The sequence below is a fragment of the Adiantum capillus-veneris genome, chromosome 25 (genome assembly GCF_014529385.1).
Source record: "Adiantum capillus-veneris isolate H3 chromosome 25, ASM1452938v2, whole genome shotgun sequence".
Classification (NCBI taxonomy): domain Eukaryota; kingdom Viridiplantae; phylum Streptophyta; class Polypodiopsida; order Polypodiales; family Pteridaceae; genus Adiantum; species Adiantum capillus-veneris.
The window spans coordinates 103,130,069-103,152,790 of record NC_140955.1 but is presented as its reverse complement, the minus strand read 5'-3'; the positions used below and the strand labels follow the sequence as shown (position 1 = coordinate 103,152,790).

At 44.9% G+C, this 22,722-nt stretch overlaps 1 protein-coding gene across 1 annotated transcript in view; it reads right to left on the bottom strand.

Annotated features, from left to right (window-relative positions):
* The window catches only part of LOC147425410 (GABA transporter 1-like), a 42,861-nt gene that overhangs the window by 3,220 nt on the left and 16,919 nt on the right, over positions 1–22,722 (bottom strand). The window contains exon 3 of the mRNA XM_086500546.1: positions 1,281–1,378. Within this exon, the coding sequence (XP_086356672.1) occupies positions 1,281–1,378 (98 nt within the window). The remainder of the gene's footprint in view (positions 1–1,280; positions 1,379–22,722) is intronic.

The following is a 22,722-nucleotide window of genomic DNA, read 5'->3' as shown; positions in this document are numbered from 1 at the left end:
CTCTCTCTCTCTCTCTCTATGAGATACGGGGTCATTGCACAGTGTTCTATGAGATACGGGGGCGTTTCCACTGCTTATTCAGAGAGGGTTTTGGTCCTCTATCTAGGGTCATGAGTTATGAGGATCAGAGATGTCTTGGACTATATCTACTTGAGTTACACAGGTATAGAGACACTTTACTGGGGAGAGCTAGAGAGAGGCAGTCCCAGAGACACATTACAGATTTCTTTTCACTAGATATGGGACAGCCAGAGGAGCAGCCACCACTGCAGAGCTCGTCCCACACTCATTCGACCACTACTGGCACTCTCATCGACCGAGCATTGGAGCTACAGAGATACAGACGACCGCGACTGAGGAGAGGAGCTACACAGCATCGACGGAGACTACAACAGAAGATTCGAGCCATACTCTCTCGACATCCAGAGTGCAGATGAGGATGGATCCTCACCATTTCTTCCATCTTTGTTTCACACACTGTTACATCCAGTTTACCGGGTACCTATTGTATCAGCTGCTACACCCACGTAGTTTTAGATTGTAGTAGTAGTAGTAGTATTTTGTTCCACTTCTAGTTCTTTTCTAGTTCTTTTGTACCCAGACATGGTATTAGATTCACTATTTTGTAACTGATTGGTCTCATAGGTCATTTTGGCCTTTTGAAGACGTTAATATAACATTTCATTTCTCTACCCATACATGGTATCAAATTCACCAAATTTGTAAACGGACTGGTCGTATAGGTCATTTTGGCTTTTTAAAGACATTAATATATCATTTCATTTCATCTGTGTGTGTGTGTGTGTGTGTGTGTGTGTGTGTGCGCGCGCGCGCTGGCTGCAACACACCAATCACTACTCCCATAGAAAACTTTGTGTGGTTAGCATTAACAAAATGGTAGATTGGTTATGCCATTTCTCTCTGAATAACAGGTCTTGAGTTCAACTCTCCTCATCGGATAGATCTTTAAGGTTTCTTGGGATAGTTTCCTACGACGTTAAAATTCTCTTCTTCTTCTCTCTCTCTCTCTCTCTCTCTCTCTCTCTCTCTCTCTCTCCCCCCCCCCCCCCCCCCCCCTACATGGTATCAGATTCACCAATTTGTAAACGTATTGGTCTTACAGGTTATTTTGGCCTTTTGAAGACATTAATATATCATTTCATTTCATCTGTGTGTGTGTGCGCGCGCGCTGGCTGCAACACACCAATCACTGCTCCAATAGAAAACTTTGTGTGGTTAGCATTAACAAAAAAAAAGGGTTGACAAGCTTCATAACATACCTCCAAGGTCCCTCCACCAAGTAGTATCAATGCTATAACAACTACGTAGCACAAAACATATTGTAAAGGAGCTACAAAATAATGAGCCCATGTAGGTCCTGTTTACAAGAAACAACGAAGGCCAATTCTCTCTCTCTCTCTCTCTCTCTCTCTCTCTCTCTCTCTCTCTCTCTCTCTCTCTGTGTGTGTGTGTGTGTGTGTGTGTGTGTGTGTGTGTGAGCCCCGTGCAACTAAGAGTGCTTATTCGTGATTTGATACTCAAAGAACTTGACAAAATATTAATCACCACATTCAAAGAGACAAGAAACAAAATGAGGGTTGAAGATGGGCATCCCTCAACTCCTCCAAGGAAATACATTTCTGCTCAATCCAAGTACCTTCAGATTGAACTCATTTACAATCAACCCGAGAGTGAGTTTAAGTAGACTCACACTCAGATCATGCAAGATGTCATGTATACATGCATAAAAACAAACAACACAAAAGATGAGTAAAACATATTTACAAAGAGGAAATTCACTTGCTTCTTGGAATAGAACAGTAGTCCATCTTCTTGGTTGCATTCATGGCGAGACAGAGAGCTCAACCTTTCAAAAGTAGAGCTGAATTTCGTGATTTGCAGGTTTGCTGCCCTAAAAATCAGCAAGCTACAACAAAAGAGAATTGTCTACTTGGAGAGAGTTTGAGGATAGATGTAGAGGAAGATGATGGCGGGTAGCATAGAGGCTTCTTGGGCTAATGATAAGAGTGAAAATTCAGCAAGTAGATGATGCTTAAATGAGGATGCAAGAGGCTGAATTTATAGGTGGAGTTGCTTTATGAACACAAAGGATAAGCTCGGTAGCAAGAGGACAAGTGTCCAACCACAAGACCAAAAGGTGAATGCATGTGTGACAAGTGTCCCAACTTTTGAAAAGCTCTACAACAAGTGTCCTTTCAACGGTTTAATAGAGTGGACAAGTGTCTCAACTTTTGGAAGCTTTGCAACATCTTCTAAAATCTTCAAGAACCTTCCTTAGTTGGAAAACTACTAACAAAAAGAAATATCAATATGGATATCAAATGAAAGATATTTTCGTGTAGATCAGGACTCTAGCTTTAAAACATAAATACAAGATGCTTGTGAAAACATAGAAGCATTCAAAACATTAAGCCCACATATGCACAATGAGCAATTTTTCATATTCATGCCATCTTATTGATTGTAACTGTCGTTTCTGGCTAGTCTAGATCACACTCCAGGGCATTAATCCTTTCTATGTGTGAGTATGACCCTCACATACGAGTTACAAGCCACAGGTACCCCATTTTGGTTGGCTAGGTGGGAGTGTGCATTATCTATTTTTCTAGCCCGCTGCATAGGTCCACCATAACCTATGACCACTCATCAGTGACCTACTCAAATGCACTATTCTTGCTATCTTTCAAAAAGGAAAACAATTTTCAAATGTAAAGAAAAAGAGCAGCATTAGAAAAAGGATACAAGATCTTTGTCTATTGAGTTGTGACACTCTCTCTCACAAAATAGCAGGCCTAAACCCTTTGTGTTACATAAGGCCAAAATGGCATTACAAAATATGATCGTAGCTAAAATCAAGATACAGCTATCATTGAAAAAAAACCCGCAAGACCTGTAGGGATTACTCCCATACACCCTTTAAAGGCGCAAGAGAAGGGCCCTTTATGTGACTAACGGCACCCCATAGCAATTCATACATCACAGCAGTAACGCAGTTTGACTGAGGTGATTGGCTGTCCCTGTTGTGAGGTGCTACCATTTCGCTGGAAGGTCCTTCAGCCACCCCCCATAGGCTCTGATCGCCATTTCAACAGGCTGTGGGCAGTTTGCCAGTCCATGCCGCTGGCTGTCAGAGGGCTCCCCCATAGACCCTCTAAAGGTGCTATTAGGGGGCCCTTGAAAAAACTAATCTGTGCTTCATAGGCCTCCACAAAAGTGAAGGGCCCTTCACCTAAAATGTCTCACTGAAAATGTAGGGGGTCCTTCAACCACCCCCTACACTTGAGAAATGCTTTTATAACTTGGTATAGGAGGTCAACAAGTCAAAAAGAGAAAGAGTACTCCCAATTCTTTGGTGCAAACGGCTGGAAACTTGTTGTTGAAGGGTTTATGGGCACACAAAGAGATTTTTATGGGGCCCTTTACATTTAAAAGGGCCCTTTTCTTAAAGTTTGATTTAGAGAGTTTATGGGGGAGCCCTCTCAATCGATCAGACTTTTGGAGTCAGAAGGGCCCTTCAGATTTTTTATTTTTTATTTTGGGGGGGGGGGGGGGGGGGGGGGGGGTCTTAGAAACCTGAGGGGGCAAAGTCTATGGATTAATGCAGGATAAAGGATATATATAAAATGGGGGAAGGAGGAACCTGAGAAACAAAGACTAGCACAAGAAGCTGTAAAGAACCACAGGGACTTACACAAGAAGACCCGCAAAAGAAGTATGACCGTACCAAAGCATATCTAATTAGAGAAAGAAAGAGATTCTGAATAGCTAACTGTTCCCGTGATTCCTAGTAGAAATTGCGGCACAGATCGCCGATGATGATGTGGCATGTCCATATGGCGCTCATTAAGTGGAAGCTCATGATGTGGCAATTTTTTTGTGAGAGTTTCTCTTTTAACATCTATTATTTATAACGAGCTTGCACGACCCACCTATGGAGGGTCTCACTCGCTCTTAACAACGGTTTCAAATGGCCAATCTTATATAATTTCTCAAGCTCACTCATGAGCACACATAGAAACGTTCACACTACATATCTCTATTCTCGCTTTCGAATGTCTCTATCTGTCTATGTAAGCATGTGTGTGTGTACACACACACACACACACACACACGTGTACCTTCATAAAACACCTGCAAATCTATAGTATCCTTTGCCACCTAACTTGGCTTTCAAGTTCCTGTCCTCATCATCACTTTCCGTAAGTCTCCTCTAATGTTTTTCGAGTCTTTGACGGAGGATTCAAATGTCTTCCATATGTGTCTCCGCAGTAGCTCCTCTAGTTTTGTAGTTGTTCTTGATGTCTTGGATTTGTAAAGAACCTGGGATAATGTGTTAATTAACAGCCTCACCGGCTGTATATTGTTCACCATGGTAAGTTCCACGATTACAAAAGGTGGAGGTGGCCGCTAGGTGCAATAAGGGGAGAGAGAGAGAGAGAGAGAGAGAGAGAGAGCCTGTGATTACTCGTCACGTGAACAAAAGGGAAGAGAGAGGTCGTGTGATTACACAAGGTGGAGGTCACCACTCAGTAGGAAGAGAGAAAGAGCATGTGGTTACGGAGGTCACCAGATGCTGCATGTGTTGCCACCAACTTGAATCTTGTCTATCTTGAAGATGTAATCTCTCTCTCTCTCTCTCTCTCTCTCTCTCTCTCTCTCACACACACACACACACACACACACACGCGCGCGCGCGCGCGCAAGAGTTTACCTCAAATTACTTGTTCTAAGACCATCTAAGAGATATTACCCTAGGGTGCATCCAGATGGCACTACCGGCCACCTGTTTGGCTCTTCCTAAGCTTTTGATGTAGCCCTCTCTAGTATAGGTGGTTTGTAGCCCTATGGGCAATTTTTATTAACTAGTGGAAGAAAAAAATAATTATGGCGCTCCCAAACTTGTGAGAAAACGCTAGGTTTGTTGCTCCTTTATATAGACTTTTGAGTACTAGGTCGGGAAATTTATGCTAGGACGGGAGAATGTGCAAATGTGCGCACATGGGAGTTTTCTGACAATAACTCACTTTTTTCTGACCCATTTGACAAACAGATTGGACCGACACGTTCCTCTAACCTACACCTACATGCACGTCATGTTAGATGCCCACTGAAGTGTAGAGAATGGTGTGTGTGCGCGCGCACGTGCGCTCAATGTGGTGATTCTCTTCTTCCCAGGTCAAATGCCTATTGCTCACGATGTGGACCAGTGGGTTGATTCTCTACTCAAGAGGCAAGCAATCCGAGGAGTTTACTTTGGTGCAAGAGGTTTTTATGAGGTGCGACTTGTAACAGACTTGGACACTTCAAGTCGAGAATATACCGCGACACCACAAAAGATCACTTCAAAACAATTCACAGTTCACAATTGATTCGACATTGGTCCGGCGAACTTCCGTGCCTAGAGATATTGGCCCCAAAGACTGGCGCCCCTTTCTGTATTTCTTTTTGTATTAATCTACAACTCTAAGTACAAGCGAGCCTTCAGGACTCACTCTCAGACTTTGCGTCCAGATGCTCTGCAGAGTGGAAGCCCAAAGACCAATTTAAAGAGTTTACAAGGAATGCCAAAAGCAGAGCCCCAAAAGCTGAAAATCAAAAGCTCTTCAAGAAATAAAAGCAGAAGAGGTTTCTCCCTTATAGGCTTTTGCAAAAATAAAGCAAAGCTCTCTCTCTCTCTCTCTCTCTCTTCCAATTGCGTAGCCAGCCCAAAAAGCAAACTGCCGCAAATCAGCCTGCTTGTTTTTTCCTTGCTGCCGTAATTTCCGCTGGCGTCCGTACAGCCTGCCACGTGGCACATTCACCGCAATTTGCGGCATGTCCGTACTGTAGCGCCACGTCAACAATTCAGCCTGCCACGTCAGCATTCTGGTGTGTGTGTGTGGGTCTAATGGACAGCAGCTAGTAGCCATGTCACCAATCTGTGACATACCCCCCTCTTGAAAGCATTGTAATCGCCCTCGATTACGCTGCAAAACAAGCAGAAGCCATAAACTGCCTTAGAAGACACTGACTGTTAGTACCGATGCACTACGAACACACATCTAGCACATGTACCAATCGACAGTCACATCACACGACATCATAGGACATCACTAGACATCACATGACAAATCACATTCAACATTCATTCGGATCTTAGACCATGATTTATCAGCAATGCAATTAGCAATCGCATCTAGATCCACTCAAGACCTTATAGATGCCTGATTGACTAACCTCTATTGCAACCATGTCTATTCGAGATCATTCAGACCAAAATGCTGCAGTCATTTCGTCTATCAGTTCCTGCACTTAAAAACAAGTCAAGAACAAATCAGTTTCATATTCGGAAATTCCATTTCATAAAGTCATACAGCAGAATACTTTCAGCTCTCAGTATCCCTGAAGCTCAAAGAGACATCAGTGACTCTAGCATTCTAAAATCAAGGCATTTGTTGACAAAGGAGCGGAGTAACTCCCCTCATGTGCAACCCACTGCACCAGATCTCCGACCAAGTTGAATTCGGGGTTCCATTTGAAGTGGACTATGCTAAACCAAAGCTTCAAGGTAAAGTTTCACAATCTGAGGAGTATCTGCTAGGGTCCTCCTCCTCCATCCACTTCGCATCCAATGCAGGGTAGTTCTTGAATTTAACCAAGAACTGTCTTCGTACTTTACCCTTAATCTTTATTTCCTTATGTGCCAAAATCTTTTCAGAACAAGGATCTCCTCGTCTTCTTCTACTTCGGGTTGCTCATCAGGCTCCCCATCTTCGGGCACATCACCTTTAAAAGGTTTCAAGAGACTCACGTGAAATGCATTGTGAATCCTCCAGGTGTCAGGTAGTTTTAGCGGAAGGGACATCATTGATCTTTTCAGAGATCTGGAAAGGTCCGTAGTATCGCATACTAAGCTTTGGAAAAAGCCTCTCCTTTCCCTTCTTCTTTCTCAGGCGTGCCTTCTCAAAAGGTAAGAGCACCCAATCATTCAATTTCAAATCGCGACGATGGCGATCCGTTGCCTTTTTCTGTCTTTCCTGAGATTTCTGCAAAGCCTCGTGGACCTTGGCAAAAGCCGTGTCCAAGTCGCGCGTATACTCATCGGCTTCAAAAATCTTATCTTTCGTGCTTAGAAAGGGTGAAACCTTTGCAGCACCTTCAATAATCTCAATGGCGCCTTCCCCATCGAAGAGTGTATCGTGTTATTGTAGGCAAATTCCACCAAAGGTAGATACTTTTCCCATTGAGTCTTCTGATCCGAGATGTAAGACTTCAATAAATCTAAAACCACTGAATTGGCAATCTCAGATTGCCCGTCAGTCTGCGGGTGGAAAGATGACGAGAACTGCAACCGCGTGCCAATGTTCTCCCAAATTGCCTTCCAAAACAAACTCATGAATCTGGGGCCCCTGTCGGAGACAATAGTCTCGGGCATGCCATGTAATTTGAAAATCTGGGCCACAAACCGTCTCGCTAAATGATCTGGCTTGACTGTTTTCTTCACTGGAATGAAATGAGCCTGCTTGCTAAACCTGCCAATAACAGTCCACATACCATCGTGACCACTCTGTGTTCTCGGGAGATCAAAAATGAAATCCATTGCAATACTTTCCCATGGGCGGGTGGGTATGGACAAAGGCTGTAACAATCCCTGTGCTTTATGCCTGTCAAACTTGACCTTCTGGCATACCAAGCAATTGCGCACAAACTCGTCGACATTCTTCTTGAGTCTCGGCCAAAAGAAGTATCTCTCTACCCCTTTCAAGGTGGTAGCAATGCCACGGTGACCCGTAAAAGGTGGACAGTGGCATTCGGTCAAAACCTTTTTCCTCAACGGCTGTGTAACGCACAACATGGTTTTCCTCATCAAGTAGCCATCCCGAATAGAATACCCCGCTACTATCTCCCCATCCCGTATCCGTGTGAAACGTCTATAAAATCCATATTTGTGGCATGTTGGTCGACCATATTCTCGAAGCTCCTATGATGTATCGTGGAAATAGCCAGAACCAACGGCTTCTGAGACAAAGCATTTGCCAACAAATTCTTATGTCTGGAAGTGAAACTGTGACAAGATGTTCGCCCACCGCATCTGCTTTTCCGATAGCTGCTTCTATAACAAGAAGTAGCATAAACTCTGATGGTCTATAAAGACAGTAAAATCCGCTCCGAGTAGGTAATGCCGCCACTGAGTAAGAGCATGGATAACTACGAAAAGCTCTCTCAATCTGTGATGTCAATTCCGGCCTTGAGAACAATCGGCTCTCGTAAGCAATGACATGGCCTTCTTGCATTAAGACCGCACCTAGACTACGACCACAAGCATCACAATATACTTCAAATGACTTCTGCAAGTCCGGCAAAGTCAAAACTGGTCCTGTAGTCAGTTTCTCTTTTAACGTTTGAAAGGCAGTCACCTCTGTGGGCCCCCACGAGAAAGGGACTCTTTTCTGTGTCAAGATATGCCAAGGGGAAGCAACCTCTGCAAACTTTCTAAATGAACCACATGTAGTACGAACACAATCCCAAGAAGCTTCTAACTTCATGGACATTCATCAAATCGGGCTAATCACGGAGTCTCTATCTTGGCCAGATCCATCTGCACTCCTGCTGCTGACACAATGTGTCCCAAAAAGTGTATCTCGGATAGGAAAAATTCACTTTTCTTTGCATTAATCACTAACTTGTGATCTCGTAATGCCTGAAAGACTTGAAGCAGATAATCTCTATGTTCTTCCTCATTCTTGGAGAAAACAATGTTATCGTCAAAGAAAGTGCCAACAAATAGTCAGTACTCTCGAAAAATCATGTCCATCATCCGGTTAAATGTCGCAAGAGCATTGGTTAGGCCAAATGGCATCACCAAAAACTCAAATAACCCAAAAGTCGTCCAAAAGGCTGTCTTGTAGACATCTCCCAGCGCGATCCACATCTAATGATATCCACTTTTCAAGTCGATCCTGCTAAAACACGAGGATCCCTGAAGTCGGTCAAGTATATCATTGATTCTAGGAATCAGAAATCTGTTCTTGATGGTGATTTTGTTGAGAGCTCTATAATCGATGCACATTCTCCAAGCTCCGTCTTTCTTCAAAACCAACAACACTGGAGAGCAATACGGTGAAGTACTAGACTAGACAAGACCCTTTTCCAAGAGGTCTTTCACTTGGTTCCTAATTTCTTCGTTCTGGGCTCGGCTCACATAGTAAGGTGGCCGGTTCAGTGGTGTGCTTCCAGGTATCAAATCAATGGTATGATCTTCAGGACGAGCGGGTGGTAACTCGCCTGGCAGGCCCTCTGAGAAGCAATCAACATGAGAGTGGAGAAAATCTTGGCGTTCTTTATCAAGTTCAGACATATTTGTCCTATTCTCATCACTCAACTCTTTTATAAAGATCGAGTAAACAAACAGACTAGATTTCATTAATTTTGAAATGGCCGAAGCCGATACAACAGGGACAGACTCGCCCTTAAGTTTTACATCGAGTACAATGGTTCTTACCAACTCTGTGGTCAATGTCGCTTTCCTCGCCTGATAGTCGACCACGGCGTTGTTCTTGTGGTACCAAGGAACTCCCAAGAGAACATCACAACCTTCTAAAGGCATTATGTAAAAGTCGTCATGCCCCAAATACCCCTAACAATGCAACCGAAAGTTTGCCAATGACAGGTGTAATGGCTACGTCCCTGTCGGGTGCCGCTAGAACTGCCTCTGCAAGTGGTCCCATCCGATTGGGAGTGATCTCGAGCCGCGCCGCCAGTTCCGGTAAAATGAAGTTGGCCTTGGCTCCTCCATCAAAGAAGATCAGGGCTTCTTGGTTTTTCACTTTGCCCCAAGCTCAACAAAGTTCTGTACTCTCGTCCATCGTGCTGAGATCAGTACCCATGCAATCTGGAACCAGTCCTGTTTTCATCTTGCCTTTTCTTCCACGTTGCTCAGCTGCTCTGGAACTTTCAGGCCTTTCGTCGTCCTTGTCGTTCTATTCTATCTGTGCCTTTTTAGGGCACTTTGAGGAGATATGCCCAGTTCCCTGCATCCAAAGCACTTCCCTTGATGTAGCGAGCTCTCTCCTAAGGAGTGAGTTTGGGTCGTGCATCTTCCTTTTCTGGGTTGCTCTTCCTCTTTCTACTTTCATTTGTCGAAGTCTGTTCGGCTCTTTGTGTCATGATCTCATCTGTGGGGTAGGTCAAACTGCCTGAGTGAATGGCAAAACCCCGTTTCGCATGACTCATCAACTCCTGAATGGAAGCTCACTTTTGTTCCAAGCAATGATCTCGGATCTCTGTAGGAAGACCCAAGGTAAATCGCTCAATATGTTCCTTGAACGAGATCTTCTTAAATGAAGAGGCGGGTAGAAAAGAGCTCCAAAATCTCTCGCAATAAGCGTCCACTGTATCCTTCTTGGTCATCCGAAGATGGTTCCAAGCAGTTCGTATGTCGTGTTCATACTCTCGAGTCAGCCAAGAAGAAATAAAAAGCCTCTTGAATTTCAGCCATTTAAGAAGCGCAGTCTTGTTTAATAGAAGCGTGGACCACCAAGTTTGAGCATTCCCCTTAAAGTAAGAGGCAATTCTCCGAATCTTAGAGTGCTCTGAGTAACGCCCTCTAGCGAAAGCAATGTCAAACTGCTGTACAAAAGACAGCCTTCCAAGCATCTCTATAACCAGAAAACGTGTCAAATTTAATTGATTGTCCACCTTCCTTAAACTTTTGGACTTTCTTGCTTTTGTCTTCCAGAAAGTCATACTGGTTGGCTTTGTAAAAATTCTTCTTCTTTGCATAAAAGCTGTTGTCATCAGAGTCCGAACTGACGAGTCCTCTGTAGAACTATCAACCATAGGGCGAGATTTAGACTTCTTTGCCTTTTTCTTGCCCTTTCCGAAGCTTTGCTTTTTGCTTCGCTTTTTGCCTTTTCTGTCTTCTTCGCTCAAGTCAGAGGAGCTAGAAGAACTCGAAGAAGAAGAAGAACTGGGTACTCTTTCAAATCGAACACGCTTCTTCTGCTTTCTTGCCTTTTCAAAAGTAGATTGACAACCCAAATAACCTGGGAAGTCAGCACCTTTCTTCTGCTTTTTGTCGTGCTTTTTAGCTTTGTTCTGCGCGTCAAAAAGCTGAGCAATTCGTGCATCAACCACCTCTTCTAATTCTTGCTCTGTATACTTCCTGGGAGTAGGAGGTTTCTTGAGAGCGGGTTTGCGGGGTGGTTGTGTGGTCTCCCGCCACTGCATGTGCACCTCATCGAAAGAAGTCTGGCTCATATATTTTGCAATTTCGGGTCCTTCGCAAAATTAAGCATCATCTTTGTTGCATCGCCGATCAATTGTCGACGCTCCATCTCTTGACGCTCCGCCTGAGTAGGCCGAGGCGGGCCGTACTCCTCGCGTGAATCTTCGTTGTGATCTCTTCCCGCATCTCCGGATGCAGAGGAAGTCGATTGATCTTTGCCTGAAGCCATAGGTGTCGCGTAAAAAGGATCGGATTTCTTGTAGGAGAGAAATCGGCCGCGCTCTGATACCACTAACAGACTTGGACACTCCAAGTCGAGAACCTACCGCGACACCACAAAAGATCGCTTCAAAATAGTTCACAGTTCACAATTGATTCGACACTGGCCCGGCGGAGTTCTGTGCCTAGAGATATTATTGGCGTTTCTATTAATCTGCAACTAGTACAAGCGAGCCTCTACGTCGAGATGCTCTGCAGAGTGGGAGCCCAAAGACCAATTTAAAGAGTTTACAAGGGATGCCAAAAGCAGAGCCCCAAAAGCTGAAAATCAAAAGCTCTTCAAGAAATAAAAGCAGAAGAGGTTTCTCTCTCATAGGCTTTTGCAAAAATAAAGCAAAGCTCTCCTCTCTCTCTCTCTCTCTCTCTCTCTCTCTCTCTCTCTCTCTTCCAATTGCGTAGCCAGCCCAAAAAGCAAACTGCCGCAAATCAGCCTGCTTTTTTTTTCCTGTTGCTGTAATTTCCGCTGGCGTCCGTACAACCTACCACGTGGCACATTCTCCGCAATTGCGGGCCTGTCCGTACTGCAGCGCCACGTCAACAATTCAGCCTACCACGTCAGCATTCCGGGGTGTGTGTGTGGGTCTAGTGGGCAGCAGCCACGTCACCAGTTTGTGACACTACTCACAGACATGGATGCTCGAGATGCATTGCTTCAAATGTCTCCTCTCTTCTTTAATACGCAAATGACTCATGTTTTGCCTTGGGCTCTTAACAAAGACTACCAAAGTCTTATTCGTCATAAGTGTCCAGTTTGGGTTGAGGTGGTGGATTTTCCCCGCACTTGGCGTTACTTTCTTTCCTTACTGGCTGCTCAGCTCGGTAAGGTCATTTGCCTCCTAAGCTGGAGGTGAACACCAATCGTTTCTACATCCTGTTTGGTCATATGCAATTTGAATGTCCGGAACAGAATTTGCAACCACCTCCTAGCTGTCCCTCGCCCTCAACCTCCTCTGCCTCTAAAATCCTCTTCTGAAGTTCGGCCAAAAGGTGCACCACCTTCTACTTCGACAGTTGGGGTGAACAAAGGCAAAAGCATTGAGGGGGCTCTTCATTAGTGATGAGTTCTTGGCAATGCCTGAAGCAAAAAGTGCCAATGGAGTGGCATGCTCAGCACAGGCCGGCATGCCGAAATGGTGGGAGGAAGTGAAGACAATTTCCAAAATGATCAAGCCCATCATCCACCTCCTACGAGTGTTGGATTCCATGAAACCTTGCATTGGCAAGTTATATGGCCATGGACACCATGATTGCCTCTCTTGAAAAACTTGTGACCGACCCCAATAGGTAGTCACCTTTTCCTATGCACTACTTTCTTGAGTTTATTTTGAATCTTGATTCAAGCCTTGTGCATGTACTATGTAGTTACGAGGAGATCCAAGAATGTGTCAAGGTGGAATGCTTACGATTCCCCTCTTCATGCGGCGGCTTATGTAGTGGATCCACAATTCCAACAAGGGAACCAATGGAAGGACAAAGAGGTGATGAATTGTTGGCAAACCAGCCTTGGGCGCCATGTGCCCGACCCCAAGGAAAGAACACAGATTCGGAGGCAAATTAATGTCTACAGGAATGGAAAAGGAGAAATTTTTCACATGCCCAATGCACAACGAACTCGCTTTGAGATGGGAAGTGCTCTTTGATGGGAGGCGTTTGGGGTGGGATTGGGCGGCTTACAGGATTTGGCCATTCGCATTCTTAGCCAAGCATGCACTACGAGTTGCTTGGAGCAACTTTGGAGTGTGTATGTTCGTGTTGCCTCAAAGAAGAGGAATCGTCTTGATGTGCAGATCTCATATAAATCTCCTAACTTTGAAGATGCTTTCCACGTCAGACCAAAGTGATAATTTCGTGGAGTGGATGCTTGTAGAGGATGATCTTATCCCAGAGACAGAGATAGATGCAGAGGGAGAGATTGAGACAACAACACTTGAGGATGATCTTATGGAGCATGAGGACCTTGCAGAGCCAGTTGTCATTCAGTTGGCACCATGGGCCAACATGTAGACCTCTTGAGTCTTGAGTCCTTCCCTTCCCTCTTTCCCTACACCTTTTCTCTAGGCTCTTCAAACTTGAGTTTTGAGCCATATTTTGTACTTTTGTCATTTGACCTTGTCCCATACATGCCAATGTTTCCCACTAGACTCTACTTGTACATCATTACTTTTTGCCCTTTAAGTAGGATGATTGATCACTGCGTCAACGTGGGTAGCACCGCGCATGCACTTGCGACATGTCATATTTTGGTATTAGATAATATGAGTGCAAAACCCCATTTTTCTTTGCAATCTTGTGCTCTTAGTGTTATTTAGTATATGTCAAGTAATAAATTTGCAAAGAACGAGTGTTTTTTAACGCGCGTCCCTGGTCCGTCCCCCGTCCCGTGGATTTGTCACGTCCCTAAGACACGTCCCCATCCCCATGTGACTATGCCTTGAGGGCACTATGCGCAGGATGGGTTTTTAATATGCATGGATGTTAGGTGCAATGGAACTGTTTTAAGGATTTAGCTCGGATCTAGTACTCCGCACAAACACAAGATTACTTTACTTCACTTGAAATGAGAAACTGAACTAAACACAATGAAGGAGAGAGATGCAGAGAGAGATAGAGACAAAAGAGAGACGACACCGCATGTCGGGTCCTAATCACCCTCAAGGGTCCCCCCTTGCTCTGTTGCCAGAGCAAGTACTTTCAAATGCTGATACAATGATCCTAGATGCTGGTATGCTCATGGGTACGTGATGTGAATGCTTGGTTGTGCTAAGGCTGAAAATAAAAAATGCTAGTGAACTCGGCTTGGATCTCCATTGCTTGGCCATGAATGGGCTGAAAACTGCATGCTGAAGACGCTGGAGGGCTGAGGTAAAACCGCTGAGTTTTGATGCTGAAAATGTTGATGATGACTGGCTGGAAAACGCTGGCTGATGCTTGGTACTTGTGCTGCGGGTACTACAGGTACTGGTACTACTACTTCTTGCCGGAGAGATGACCCCCCAGGTCACTTATATAGGCCTTTCATGCTGGGTTGAGCAGCCATTTATCCAGCCCCTCGACCATGGGAAGATAATGCTAGAAAAAGTCACTCATTACTAAAATGACTTAATAGGTGGTTCACATATTTGAATGCTTAAATGACTATACTGTGCAAGAGAGGGTATGCAACTACGATCTGCCCGTCCTGCTCGAGGCTCACAAAGTGCCAAGCTAATCCTAAGCTAGATTACGACTGACGCTAGACTGTAGCAGAAGCTTGTCCACGTGGCGCAAGTGTAGTGCGCACGCAACAATGGATTAGAGGGATGTCTACTCTTTACAGATGTGCTCACAACAATCACGTGTTGCTGGCAGGGGGTCGAGGGGAACGCTTTATGCTTACACACTTGTCACGGCAAGGCTGCCCTCTTGCCCCCTTCCTGTTTCTCTTCTACGCACAAGCGATGAGACTTCATAGGAGGTTGGTTTGCGTGGCGTACAGTTATCCATTCGGGGAGGAGCTCTTGGACGCTGAGTTTGATGATGACTTGGGCATGTTTCTGAAGGGCTGTAGGTGTGAGCAGGCATTGGAGGTGTTCTGTTGTGCATCGGGAGCATTGATCAACTAGACAAAGAGAGTGGCTTTTTGGGTTGCTGATGCTCCCACCCTTGATTGGTCGCCTGGCGAGGGCTTTTGTTGGATCCCTCTAGGGACACCAGTTCGTTATTTGGGTTGCCAGGTTCGCCTGGATTTATCACCAAAGCAGTAGACTGCTCCTCTCCTCCCAGCCATCAAGAGGAAACCGCTTCGTTGGAGCTCGGCACAGCTATCTCTTGTTGGCAGGGTTGTAGTGGCCAACCAAGTGCTCTTGGCCACCATATGGTACATCAATTCTTGCTAGATTTTCTTGAGTTCTTGCATCAGCCAGCTGGAGAGATTGATCAGGAACTTTTTGTGGACAGGGAGAGTCGCAGTCGGCTCCGGCCAAGGTTTCCTAGGAGGTCATTACCTTACCTTGCTCTCAGGGAGGGTTGGGGATCATAGATCTAGCAAGCTCATCGTTAGAGGTCTTCTTCCAAGTGAGGAGCTTTTGCTTCACTGGATTCGCAGCTGAGTTCCACAAATGGGCAGCCGTTGGAGCCCCTCCACTCGATGGATTTCCAGAGAGATGCACAGAGTGGGCCTAAGTAGGAGGACCAATTCCCTTTGAGCTTGCTTCGGTCTTGGGAGCAGTTAAGGAGGGGACTAGAGCAACATCAGCACACATGCACTAAGGAGTGCTTGAGGCAGCCTCTTACATAAAAGCAATTGGTCCGTACTCAGCGAGGTCACATGGTTGGTAGTAGACCCTATGTCCCTTGGGGTCCCATGGTCCAACCCATGCCCTCGGAGACTGGTTGTAGTTTACAACACTCCTTGAGGAGATTCAGAGCATCCAGGCTTCCAGCTGCATGGCATGAGGGAGGGCAGAGCATGTGTCAGAATCTTGTCGAGGATATCCCAACAGAGTGGCACACTCCTCTCAAGCTGGCGGCTCCTAGCTGGAAGGGGGCTTTCACTCGCCTTGAGATCCTCATCGCAATTAGGGCTTGTTTAGACTTAGCCCTCTGCATATTCTGTCACAAGACGGGCACCATGTGCCAATAGAAAAGAACAGACTGAACAAATTTAAGCACGTCAAATAACAATTGAACTGAGAGAGAGAGAGAGAGAGAGAGAGAGAGAGAGAGACGACACGTGACACGAGGTGGCGGAATTCCACCCCAAAGAGTATTGGCCCCAAACCTTTGCACCCCTTTCGGTATTTCTTTATATTGCATCAACTCAGTACAAGCCGGTACTCCAGACTCTGCACTTTCTCGAGGAAGCATGCCAGAGAATGAGCCCATGGCCTCATATTTAAAGGCCCTAGGCCCCAAATCAGTTTACATGAAAAGCCTTCAAACTCAAAAGCTTCTGGTCCAAAAAGCTGTTAACGTAAATCACGGGACACATCAAGAGTCAGCGCAAAACGCGGAAATCCATACAGTGCCATATCATCATGTTAGCAGAAAATCCGGAGCGTCTGTACAACTGCCATGTCATCAATTTTTGCGTGTGTGAGAGTGTGGGCCCTGCTTTATTTTAATTTCTTTATGTCACTTGGGCCCCATCGGACAGGGTCCAATAAGTTGGTAGGACTTCTTCTTCTGTTGCTTGTTCTTCTTAGGGTTTAGGCCCCTCGGCCGTGATCTGAAGGTTAGCTCTACTTTTCAGTGTCTGGACACGTCAGCAGTTTGTTACATCCCCCCTTCTGGAAAGAGAGTAATCGTCCGCGATTACAGCATATCTGCAAAAGAACTCAAATTAGCTCAAAAATTTCCTGGGGTCATTCCGAGGGACAATCAGTTTGTTATTTTTTTTGTTGAGGAGTTGGCTTCTCCTTTCGTCCAGATCAGAACTCTTGATATTCCGACGTAGTAAAATTAGCCATGACACCCAGACCACATTGATCTTCCACGAGTGTCTTGATGCACTAAAATTACATACCCAGGCAATCTCATCCAATTAGGAATATTCAGTGGTTGGCACATCACAATGCAACACATATGCATGTTACAAGACACAGAAACATAAAGCCGCTAACGAATACTCCTCCCGCATAACCTAGCAAGGTCCGAGCCGGGAGATATTCAACGACTCCCTCATCACTCCTCTCGCATAACCTAAAAAGGTCCGGGCTGGGAGATATAGAGGCCTTTTACAACCAAAAGCCCCCCAGACCGTAGCCAGCGTCGTTTGGAGGTGCTGAGAGTAACTACTTCTCAGACTTCTTAATACTCCTCCGCATAACCATCCAGGTCCGGGCCGGGAGTCACAACAACAATTATTTTACAAGCATACAACCAAACGCTCCCCAGACATCCCCTCTGCGTCGTTCGGAGGTTTTCTAGCATACAACGAAACGCTCCCTAGACATCGGCCTGCGTCGTTCCAAGGTTCAAACAATACCAAAACAGTATTTCTCACTTCTCCACCCGAGAGTAAAATGACCAATCAATGAAACCAGTATTGAAACCAGAGTCAAACATTTCAAATCGGCACCAAAACAGGTTCAAAACTGATAGCATCCATTTCAAACAATACTTTCTCAAACAATGTTCAAAAGTCTCTGGGCTTTGTTCGGACAACCGAACTTTGAGGACAACTAGCTTGCTCTTTTGCATCACGGTGATGGTTCGTTCGGAACTTAGAGAGTTGCATCAATCTTGTCGTGCCAGGGCATGCCCAAGAGAACGTCGCAATTACGCAACTTCATAATGTGGAAATCGACTTTTCCATGATAATCTTGTATAGTCACTAGAAGAGCACCAATGAGCGGTACCACTTTCTGAGTTTGCCCCGTGGCTAGCTCAAGTTCAATTTCTCCACCCTCTACATTATAATCAAAGTGCATCTGCTTCAAGAATTGTAGATGGATGAAGTTCTGCATAGCTCCGCGGTCAAAGAAAATAAGGGCTTTCAAGCCGTTGACTTTTCCATAAGCTCTACATAATTCATTAAAACTCTCGAGGTGTATACCATAAATATCGGGTACTAGTCCAATAGCAGGTCTAGCCCTCTTGGCCGGAGGTGGCCCCGGGGATCTGTGTAATAGAATGGCCTATGAACTTTCAGAACAGCGCAATTAAGAGAATTAAAGTTAGCATTTTTGTGAGATCACTTTGAGAACATAGAGGGTGAACTTAATCGATGGTAGCAACATAAACATAGTACTTAATTAACGTGGCATGAACAATAATTTTGCAAGAGAGAAAGTATTAGAGAACATGACGATAGTTGAGGACCAGATTTACTTGGAGCCGGTCCCCCCTCCAGAAGGCGTTTGTATTATAGATTCTCCGATCAAGAGAGACTTGGTACATTACAATCTTGGTGTTCCTTGTGACCTTGGTGATGCTATGAAGTAAAAAGGGATCCTCTACCCACTAGGAAACATGGACTAATGACTAGGCTTTATCTTCTCTACCTCATAATCGACGACGACTATGATAGAGAGGTAATGTCATAAAATATAATATCTAACTTTACTAAATGATTTTCTCATATTAAACTGATCATTTAATGTAAGAAGATAAAAGAGGAACAAGAGTTAGGATATAGATATGTGCTTCTAAACCTATCTCAACAGGGGACCAAAAGGAGAAATGGTTGCATCTCAATAGGGGTCCAAAAGGAGACTGTCTACCAAAGAGAAATGTGCAATAAGTGCTTCTAGATTTACCACAGCAAGGGACCAAGACGAGAGATGGTTACATCTCAATAGGGGTCCAAAAAGAGGTAGTCTATCAAAGCGCAACGTGCATCTAATGGAGCTTAAAAGACCTTAGGGTTAGCTTCATTAAAGACCTCCAAAAGTTAGTGTTTAAAAGTCATTTGACCTTAGGCAAGCTAGTGTCACAACGTGATGACGTGGCGGACAGCAGAAACCCTAATTTCTGCCAAAAACCCTAAAATTCCTACAAATCCTAATTTCTGCCAAAAGCCCTAATTTTCGGAAATCGCGGAGGCTTTTATTATTAAAAAAAATATTTTTTTATTTTTTGGAAAAATTATGAGCGATGCGAATTTTGCTTTTTTTTATAAAAAAAAGAGAAAAAGACTCTCTAAGAGAGAGAGAGAACTGATGCTTTTTATTTTAAAAGCTTTTGGGGCTCTGCTTTTGGGCATCCCTTGTAATCTTTAAATTAGTGGTGAGGGCCTCACTTCTCAGAGCATCTGGATGCAGAGTCTGAGCGTGAAACCCTAACCGCTCTCTTGTACTTTGATGATTGTATAATACAAAAAGAAATACCGAAAGGGGCGCCAGTCTTTGGGGCCAATATCTCTAGGCACGGAACTCCGCCGAGCCAATGCAAATCTATTGTGATCTATGAATTGTTTTGAAGTGGTTATTTGGTGCTGTCGCGATTGATTTTTGACTTGGAGTGTCCAAGTCTGTTACAATGGTATCAGAGCACGGTCGATTTCTCTTCTACGGGAAATCCGATCCCCGAAAAAAAAAATTCCGCGGCACCTATGGCTTCAGGCAATGATCAGTCGACTCCCTCTGCATCTGGAGATGCGGGCAGGGATCACAACGAAGATTCCGGCAGAGAGTATGGCCCGCCTTGGCCTACTTAGGCGGAGTGGCAAGAGATGGAGCGTCGTCAATTGATTGGCGATGCAACAAAGGTGATGCTCAATTTTGCCAAGGACCCGAAGATGGCAAAATATATGAACCAGACCTCTTTGGAAGAGGTACAGATGGAGTGGCAAAGAACCAAAACACCACTCCCGAAACCCGCTCTCAAGAAACCTTCTGCCTCCAAGAAATATACGGGGAAGGAACTGGAGAACGTGGTTGATGCACGGATTGCTCAACTTTTCGACGTGCAAAAGAAAGGCAAAAAGCACGGCAAAAAGCAGAAGAAAGGCACTGACTTCCCGGGATACTTGGGTCGTCGATCAACATTTGACAAGGCAAAGAAATTGAAGAAGCGCGTCAAGTTTGAAGACCTACCCAGTTCTTCTTCTTCTTCTTCTGACAGTTCTTCTAGCTCTTCAGACTCGAGCGAAGAAGACAGGAAAAGCAAAAAGCGAAGCAAGAAACAATGCTTCGGAAAGGGCAAGAAAAAGGCAAGGAAGTCTAAGTCTCGCCCAGTGAGTGACACTTCTACAGAGGACTCGTCTACGAACAGTTCAGACTCTGACAACGGAAACTTTTATGCGAACAAGAAGAATTTTTACAAAGCCAACCAATATGACTTTCTCGAAGATAAAAGCAAGAAAGTCCGAGAGTTTAAGGACGGTGGCCACTCGATCAAGTTTGATACTTTTTCAGGATACTCAGATGCTTCGAAGGCTTTGTCTTTTATACAGCAGTTTGACATCGCTTTCGCGGGAGGACGCTATTCAGAGCACTCCAAGATTCGGAGAGTTGCCTCTTATTCTAAGGGGAATGCTCGTACTTGGTGGTCCACGCTTCTCGTAAGCAAGACTGTGCCGGTTACACGGCTGAAATTCAAGAGGCTTTTTATTTCTTCTTGGTTGACTCAAGAGTTTGAGCGAGATATACGAGCTGCTTGGAACCATCTCCGGATAACCAAGAGCGATATAGTGAATTCTTACTGTGAAAGATTCTGGAACTCTTTTCTACCCGCCTCTTCATTCAAGAAGATCTCGTTCAGAGAACAGATTGAGCGGTTTACCTTGGGTCTACCTACAGAGATCCGAGATCACTGCTTGGAATAGAAGTCAACTTCTATTTAGGAGTTGATGAGTCATGTGAAGCGGGGCTTTGCTATTCACTCTCGCAGTTTGACCTACCCCACAGATGAGGCCATGACACAACGAGCCGAACAGACTTCTGGGAATGAAAGTAGAAAGAAAAAGAGCAAACCAGAGATAAATGATGCACGACCCAAGCTTACTCCTGAGAAGAGAGCTCGCTTCATCAGAGAGGGGAAGTGCTTTGGATGCGGGGAACAGGAACATATCTCCACGAAGTGCCCTAATAAGGCACAGAAAGAACAGAATGATAAAGACGACGACAGGTCTGAGAGTTCGAGAGCAGCTGAGGAATGTGGCAGAAAAGGCAGATAGAAAAGCAGAACTGGTACCACATGGCGTGGGACCTGCACCGAGGGACCTGCACCGAATCTAATGAATGAAAGTACAAACTTTGTTGCTTTTGGGGCAAAGTGAAGGATCAGGAAGCTCTTTTGAAGGAGCCAAGGCCAACTTCTTTTCACTTGGAATTGGCGGCTCGATTTGGAATTACGCCCGACAGACTGACGCCACAAGCGGAGGTAGTTCGACTGGCACATGGATGGGATGTTGCCATTACACCGAGCATTGGCAAACTTCGTTTGCAATGACAGGGGTGTTCAGGGAACGCGAGCGACGTTCTACTCAGGATCCCTTGGTACCACAAGAACTATGCCGTGGTTGACTACCAGGCCGAGAAAGCGACTTTGATAAATGAAGGGCTTAGAGATTGTACTTGATGAACTTCAGTTTCTTACTCATTCTTTTGGGAGAGAACTGAACGATGAATAAAGGTTGAATATGTTTTGACCTGATCAAAATAACGCCAAGATTTTTCTCCACACTCATGCCGATTGCTTTTCAGAGGGCCTGAAGATCAAACCATTGATCTGATACCTGGAAGCACCTCACCCAACTGGCCACCCTACCGTGTGAGCCGAGCACAGAATGAAGAGATTATGAACCAAGTGAAAGACCTCTTGGAAAAGGGTCTTGTCCAGCCTAGTACTTAACCGTATTGCTCTCCAGTGTTGTTGGTTTTGAAGAAAGACGGATCTTGGAGAATGTGCATCGATTATAGCACTCTCAACGAAATCACCATCAAGAACAGATTTTCGATTCCTAGGATCGATGATATACTCGACAGGTTACAGGGATCCTCGTGCTTTAGCAGGATTGACTTGAAGAGTGGATATCATCAGATCAGGATAGCACCGAGAGATGTCTACAAGACAGCTTTTCGGACGACTTTTGGGTTATTTGAGTTTTTGGTGATGCCTTTTGGCTTGACCAATGCTCCTGCGACATTTAACCGGATGATGGACAGGATTTTCTGAGAGTACAGGCTATTTGTTGGCACTTTCTTTGACGACATCATTGTTTTCTCCAAGAATGAGGCAGAACACAGAGATCATCTGCTTCAAGTCTTTCACGCATTACGAGATCACACGTTAGTGATTAATGCAAAGAAAAAGTGAATTTTTCCTACCAGAGATACACTTTTTGGGACACATTGTGTCAGCAGCAGGAGTGCAAATGGACCCGGCCAAGATAGAGACTATCCATGATTGGCCCGATTTGAGGAATGTCCATGAAGTTAGAAGCTTCTTGGGACTGTGTTCGTACTACAAGCGGTTCATACGAAAGTTTGTAGAGGTTCCTTCCCCTTTGCATACCTTGACACAGAAACGAGTACCATTTTCGTGGGGACCCACAGAGGTGACTGCCTTTCGGACATTGAAAGAGAAATTGACTACGGGACCTATTTTGACTTTGCCGGACTTGCAAAAGTCATTTGAAGTACATTGTGATGCTTGTGGTCGTAGTCTGGGTGCGGTCTTGATGCAAGAAGGCCATGTCATAGCTTACGAGAGCCGTTTGTTCTCTAGGCCGGAGATGACAGCACAGATCTATGAGAAAGAGCTTTTGGCGGTTATCCATGCTCTTACTCAGT